This window comes from Nothoprocta perdicaria, unplaced genomic scaffold (genome assembly GCF_003342845.1).
Source record: "Nothoprocta perdicaria isolate Ctin4 unplaced genomic scaffold, notPer1 scaffold_12, whole genome shotgun sequence".
NCBI lineage: Eukaryota > Metazoa > Chordata > Aves > Tinamiformes > Tinamidae > Nothoprocta > Nothoprocta perdicaria.
Genome location: NW_020454316.1, coordinates 420816 through 428187, shown reverse-complemented (window position 1 = coordinate 428187; position 7372 = coordinate 420816). Strand labels below are relative to the sequence as shown.

Below are 7372 nucleotides of genomic sequence, written 5' to 3'. Positions count from 1 at the left end.
TGTGCAGCCCGTGCTCATTCCGCGTGCAGCCGGGCCCCCAGGCTTGGAGCTGCCTGTGGCAGCGCCCAGAGAGCCGGGAAACAGCTGGATCCGCTGCACAGGGCCTGCGCCTCTGCCTTTGAATTAAGTGTCCCGCAGAAATGCAAATGGCTCCTGGATGCCAGCATTAAAGGTTAGGATATTTCTCTGTGTATCTGATGGAAATGAGCACTAATGAGTTTTCATGATTACTGTTAATTAGCTTCCCCACAAGTAGTGCTGATTTACGTGGTATGAGCCTGGRCAGATGACAGAGACAGACACACGCAGCAGCACAGCGCTTCATTAAGGCTGCTCTTTGGGATGGGGCTGCACTGTGCAAACCTGTTAGGTGCTTGGGAGAGAACCAGGGGGTGAAAGGCGGGTGCAGAGCGGGGCTGCGGTGCAGGGCGCGGGTGGGTCTGCACAGCACCAGCCACACGGTCCTAGGTCCTACCTGCACAGCACCAGCCGCATGTTCCTACCCGCAGGGCACCAGCCGCACGGTCCCGCTGCCCGCGTTCCCAAGGCTCGGCTCTGTTGGGAGCAGCCGCTTGGGGCAGCTGGCGCCGGCGGCTCTGGCAGCATCTCGGCCTTGGCAGGCTGCACCAGTAGGAGGGTGGCACTGAAATGCGCCTGTTGATTTGGCACAGGCAGTGCTGGAACATCAACAGATGATAATTTGCTGGGGAAAAGCAAAATGACAATACTCTCCATCAAAATTATTACCGTGCTGTCCCTTGGAGCCGGCAGCCAGGGAGCTGCGAGGCTGTTTGCTTATTTTCTCCCCTAATGGGGTGTTTTGATGCCGATTAGCTGAGGTCGGGCCAGCAGAGCTGCCGAACGCCCTGGGGTTCGTGTCGCTCCTGAGCTGCTTTAGGGCCAGGACCAGGGCCAGGGCAGTGTTGGGAGCCCCGGGCTCCGCTGCTCCTGCAGACGCTGCTGAATGAGCTGCCGGGGCCCTTCTGTCTGCTGTGAAATGGCATCGCTGGCATCGCTCAGCATCGCTCCACGCACACGTCACCAGGGGCCCCGGGCAAGGCGGGACCCCGGGAGGTCACAGGCTGTGAAGGGGGGTGAAGACACRGGGGCTACGCAGCACCCATTGGAGAGTTCGCTGCAGTGAGCCCCGGTGCTGCAGCTCCGCTTTCATTAGCTCTGAATCACGTAGTTTTGTCTGTGTTTCAGAAGCGGAGCTCAATGACCGCGCGGTGCAGCGGTGCCGCCGGCGGCAGGGCCGGGCGGTGCGGGAGAGCCGGTCGCAGCTTGCACCGCTCGGCACCGCAGAGCCGCGTGGCGGCGGCGCCGGGARCATCCCAAGGGAAGCCCCTGCATGGGGACACGCGTGGGGACGTGGGGAGGGAGCGGGCGGTGGGTATACCCGTAAGAGCAGGGCTCTGTGCTTTATTCGCGGGACAGGACACGGTACAGCGCTCCCCGCAGGCGTTTCCCGGGCAGGCACCGCTCGGTGGCGTTGGGCCGCGTGCGGCGCCGGCCCCGCTCCCGCCGGAGCCCCCGCAGCTCCCGCCAGGACCGGCACCGCCGGCGCCGCGCGGGCCGGGATGGCGCCCTTGGCTCTCCGGCGTGGCCGCAGAGCTCGCCCGAGCCGCCCGCCTCACTCCCACCTGAAGTCCTGCCCCACGGTCTCGTAGAAGCGCACGTTGTGGGGCCGGTAGAAGTCGCGCAGCTGCTCGATGACCTCGGCGTCGATCTGCACGTGCGTCCGCCCCTTGGACTTGCCCAGGCAGCGGGGCGCGCTGCCGCCTGCTGCCCGCCGCAGGCACGGGAAGCCCTTGGTCTTGTTGAAGTAGAAGTGCTTGTCCGTGAGGACGCGCCGCACGCCCAGGAAGTCCTGCACCTTGCCCATCTCCCCGGCCGGGTCCGTGATGAGCCGCTCCCCGCTGACAAAGTGGATCTGGGAGAGGGGGAAGTACTGGAGCCAGCTCTGCAGGTGCAGCGCGTAGAGGCCGATGCGGATGGCACTCCAGGAGGTGTCCACCAGTCCCAGGCTGCGGTTGCGGAAGGACAGCCCCTCGAAGGTGGGAATGTCGGGCTTCTTGGAGAGCGTCTGCGTGTAGTCGGAGATGGCCCTGGTCACCGGGTTGCGCACCACCACGATGAGCTTGGTGTCGCGGGACATGTTGAAGATCCGCCGCGGCGCCTCCTTGGTCACGAAGTAGCTGGGCGTCTTCTCCACCGTGATCTGGCTGTCCAGCGTCCGTGGCATGAGGCTCCTGCAAGCGAGGGAGAGGAGGGTGAGGAAGGCGCGGGAGCCTGGGCACCGCCTCCCGCTCCCACCCAGCCCGGAGACCCCAGAGCCGTGGCAGGAGGACGAGCACAGCCTGGCTCACACTGCACCCGGAGCCGCAGTGTGTCCCGGGATGCCCGCGGCCTCCGGAGCTGCCACTCCCGGGAGCTGCACCGCGCGTGCCAGGCTGTGTGGATCAGTGCTAATTRAATCACTGCCTCCGATGTGCGAGCAGCCAAATCAAATAAAAACTAATGGGACGGAAAGATTTATAAACGGGCATTGCATTAGTGGAGGAAACTCCTAAATCCATCGCAGGCGACTCTGGGCGCTGCCCGCGTGAGCGGGGCCAGAGCGCCAGGCCAAGCGAGGGGACCCGGCTCTCTGGGCCCAGGACGGTGCCGGCTGCACCCGCTCCACTTGTTCTGTGACATTTATCGCTCGGAAGCATCTGCTGCTTTCTCCCCTTTGCAGCAAGGCCAGTGGCTCGTGTTCACAAACTCCCGGTTGGAAGTTAATTGAGCGTTGGGAAACAGCCCGACGAAGCCTGGGGATGGGAGCAGCCGGGGGCGCAGCCCGCGGGAATTGGGCCGGAGCAGTGCGCTGATTTATTCATGGCGCAGACGGTGCCCAAGCTCCGCGGCCCTGCTGCAACCGGGGGCTTTCTGGCCGCGGCAACGCCAGCTGGTCGGCACATCCAGCCGAATCCAGAACCCTCGCGGGGAGCCTTGAGCCATGGAAAGAGCAGCAGTGCTTCCAGGGCCCCAGAGGCGSCCGGCAGCCCCYGCGGAGCGGGGCGAGCGCAGAGTTYGGCCAGGCAGGTTCCTCGTCAGTGAGCGCAGGGCGACTCTGCAAGTGAGTCGCTGTCGCGATATATTGCTGCAGCATCTGCAGCTGCTGTTTCACTAATGGTTCATCCTCAGGCTTGTTGGAGTTTCATTACGTGAGCTATTAGGTCCATGTATTTAAAAAATGAACCTATGGGTTCTAATCAATTATGAAAAACACAAAATTGCTGCATAATAAATTCCCAAAATGAGACAAGCTTTTTTTTTTTTTTTTTTTTTTGTTTTTAATGGTGTTAAATGCAGTGTTTGCTGCTCCCGAGCATGTGGGACTGCTGAGACAACAAAACACAGCCCGAACAGATAAATAAATCACTAGCAAAGCCTTACAAGGGGGAGAAATGTCATCCAGACATTCATCTTNTTTTTTTTTTTTTTTTTTTTTTTTTTTAATGGTGTTAAATGCAGTGTTTGCTGCTCCCGAGCAACAGGGACTGCTGAGACAACAAAACACAGCCCGAACAGATAAATAAATCACTAGCAAAGCCTTACAAGGGGGAGAAATGTCATCCAGACATTCATCTTTATGCTAACGGTGGGATCCCCAGAGCTGCAAGAGCTGGGAAATGCATTGCAAACTTAATTACAGTTGACTTTAAAATGATATTTTTGGACCTCAGCATCCACAGTTATTTGCATACAAATAGCATGTCACCGAGTTTTGAGCGGAGGGCTGGCGTGTTTGGGGCTGAAGGCTCCGGGCGCCCTCCTGGTGCCGTAACCCACCACGGGCGCGGGGCCCGGCTCGGTGCTCGCCGCTCCATCGGGCCCCGGCAGCTCGGTCAGCGCTCCTGGGACCGTGGCCGTCTCGCAGTGCTCCCCGGCTGCGGATCAGCAGCACCTTCACCMGGGATCATTCATTCTCATGGCAGCCGGTGGTCCCAACAAGCTCCCGCCTACAGTGCCAGCGGCTCCAGTGCCGGCGATGTGGGACACACATGGTGCCGCTCCAGGGGCGAGTCCGTACGGAACGGAGACGCGATGCGGATTAGCCAGGGTGGGGGGACACGTTGTGGATTAGCGTGGGCAGGGGGACATGTTGTGTAACCCCAGCGCCGCACACGCGTGCACAGCCCCACGGCGCGTGAGGACGGCACCCTGCTAAATATTTGCCCGCCGCGGCTGCCTGTGTGCAGAGGATTTGGCGGCTCAGCCCGGCACTGCTCGCGGCTGCGGACCTGAGTGCGTATAATCCCGGGCTTCAAACACTTGTCGGCACGAAAACAAACTGTTTAATTTGGCAAGAAATCCCCTGCACCGGCTCTMGGGGCCAGGGCTGCACTTCCTCCCTCGTGCAGCTGATGCTGTAGCCAGGCACGTGCCCGTTGTGCCCGCCGTGCATGCTGTGCATGCCTCGTTTCTCGTGCATGCCACGAGCAGGAGCAGGTGAAGGTTTCCATCCCTCGGGCCCGGGTGCAGTGTGCAAAGCCCGAGGTGTCCGGGTGCCCCCAGACGGGGCCCATTCCATGGATTTCCAGGATGAGCTGACAACCAAAGCGTAGGAGCCGGTGTCATCCCAGACCCTCGACAGCCAGACTGACCGGCTCATCCCGGAGGAGCCGCCTTGTCCCCATCCCGCTGCCCCACTGCAGTCCCCAGGCTCTGCCGCGTCCGCCCTTCGGAGCGTCTCTGCTAACAACTGTTTATGTTCCAAGAGCTCGGCCGGCACTCACAGCGGCTAATGAGGGACGTTTCAATGCACAGCAGCAGCGCAAGTGCAGTAATTAACTTTGTTGCTGATTCATTTTTAATCACTTTAATGCTCCGGAGGTTTGCAGCGTCCTTTAAGTGGGCACAGTCTCTCCCAAAGGACAGGCTGCCCGTCCCGCGTCGCGTCACAGCCCGGCCRCCCCATCCCCTTGGGCACCGGCGAGCGGAGCCGGACGGCATCTGGGGTCACTGCTGCAGCTTCCCAGGCAGCACATTTCTTAGGCAAAACTTTAAAAATTAATATTCCTTGAAAAGCACCTAATCTGCCACAACTGCCGCAATTAAAAGSTTGTTGCAGAGATGGGTCATGCACTTGGAGATGCTCCGGGCACAGCCCTGCTCCCGCTGCCTTGGCTGTGATGGGCTCCTCAGCCTGCCGGTGCCCGAGGCCAGGGGCGCACGGRGCCGGGAGGACCTGGGGGGAACGCTGGTCCCCCGGGCAGCACCGGGGCAAAAGCTGCCACTGCCAGAGGAGCCGTGGGGAAACGCGCTGCAGTCGAGGAGACTTCAAAGCACCTCGACGCTCGCCGCCTTCCCCTTCTGCTAATGAGCTCCAGCAAAACCCGCCCGCAGCCCGGCCTGGGAACCAGCAGCTCCCGGTAGTGGGAGTGATGAGCTGGGCCTGCAATCTGCAGTGTGCCGTGGCAGCGACGCTCCTGCCCCTGCCCGTGCCCACGGCAGTGACGCTCCTGCCCATGACAGTGATGTTCCTGTCCCTGTCAGCGACGCTCCTGCCCCTGTCCCTGCCCATGGCAGCAATGTCCCTGCCCATGGCAGCAAYGCTCCACRGCAGCAACGCTCCACGGCAGCAATACTCCTGCCCCTGCCCATGGCATCCCATGCTGCACGGCTGCCTCTGCACTACGGTGCCAGTGGTTGGTCCTGGCACCTCTGCGAAGGCAGCACAGGAAATCCAGGAGAGGAAAACTGCACTGGAGACGCTGCTGGCAGGACCAGCRCTCAGAGACGGCCGCAGGTTACAGGGTGCTGCCTCTGCCCCCGACTCTGGGATAYGCTGGGCTTTCCAGCAGCAAAACTCAGCGCTGAGCCCTCAGCCCGGGATGGCGGCAGGTCGATATCCCGGAGCTGGCTGTTCGGTTTCAGCTCTCTTAAAACACATCTTGCTAAAAATACCCTTCCTGTAGCATCACCAGCTAATGAGGTGGGTTGGAGAGGCTGACAGGAGCCGGGCGGCTCTGCTCTGTGGCACCAAGAGCTGCTCCGGCCGCACGCCCGCCTGGGCTCGGGGCAGCCACACTCTGTGCAAGGGGCGGCGGGCAGGACAGGAGTCCCCACCTTGCTCGTGGCTCCCGGCATCATCCTGGTCCCTGGAGGCATCGGCTGGCGGGAGCCGCTTGCCGGTGAGCGCTTGGCGGAGGGACAGGAGCTGAGCACGCTGTGGGTTAGACCTGCTGCATATTTAATTGCTCCCCTCGCAAGCAGTAAAATCAATTTCACATTTTAGACATTAATGGCCTCCGCGCTTCAGTTTTGGCACATTTGTGAGATTAAAAAAAAAAAAAAAAAGAAAAAAAAAGAAAAAGTAATAAAACCTGGGAAGTGTCATTTAATTGCTTTATCTGAGCTAATTTGGWGGCTTGGCAGGTGGGGGGTGATCTCCCCATTGATCTGCACGCAGCCCAAGGGCACCCGGTTCCAGCTCCCCCGCKACGATGCCCTGGCCGAGCAGGAGACGCCGCAGCTTGGGCACTGGCGCCACGAGCAGCCCTTGCCCGGCTCCGCTCCCATCAGCGCTCATCAGCATGGACACACTTGCACTTGCCCAAGGCAAGACGGGAGGGTGGGAATTGCTCCTTCCACCAGTGCGGACAAAACCTGTCAGCTGAAGGGCTGCCAAGCAAACGGAGGGGCTGCAGGAGCAGGAGAGCAACCACACAACACCCTGGATTTGCTAAGGATCCATGGGCATCTCGAGGGTTCCCTCACAGGGACAGGCGTTTCTCCAGGCGGGAAGGGAAACCTGACCTTGTCCTGGCTGCCGCCTCAGGCTCCCAGCAGGGACTGGGAATGCTTTCACACGCGGTAAGGACTCATTAACAGGAGCTCCAGCAGCCACGTTCCCATGCTGGAGGGCAGGGGATCCCGCGGCTGGGACACGAGCCGCTGTCCCCGCGGAGCCGCGCAAGCCCTGCGGAGCAGAACGAGCTCCCCAGCCGGAGCGACAGACCCCGCTGCGAGCGAAGCACCCACGGCTGCTCCTGCTCTGCCGGCTGCAGGGACATGCCTGCCTGTGACAGGCGGGGACAGTGTCCTGCGCGGGCACGCGAGGAGCCACCACTGCCCTCATTTGCAACGGAGCGTCCGCGGAGCCACCGGCCGTTTCCCAGGGACCGCGCCGGGCAGCGGCTGAGGATCCGGCCGGGAGCGAGGGCCGGGGCCGCGCGGGGCCGGGCTCACCTGTACCACTCGAGGCCGCGCTCGTAGTTGCGGTCGAAGAAGTGGGGCTCGGTGCCCAGCGCGCGCACGTCGGGGTGCACGCGGATGAACTCCAGCACRGCGCGGGTGCCGCCCTTCTTGACGCCCACCACGA

At 61.6% G+C, this 7372-nt stretch overlaps 1 protein-coding gene across 1 annotated transcript; it reads right to left on the bottom strand.

The window, feature by feature from the left end:
• Positions 1 to 1626: 1626 nt before the first annotated feature.
• Positions 1627 to 7370, bottom strand: LOC112959775 (heparan sulfate glucosamine 3-O-sulfotransferase 2; the record flags this gene model as incomplete). Its single annotated transcript, XM_026053880.1, has 2 exons — positions 1627 to 2252; positions 7240 to 7370. Coding segments are annotated over 2 exons (750 nt in total), but the record flags the coding sequence as incomplete, so codon positions are not given.
• Between the last annotated feature and the right edge of the window lie 2 nt (positions 7371 to 7372).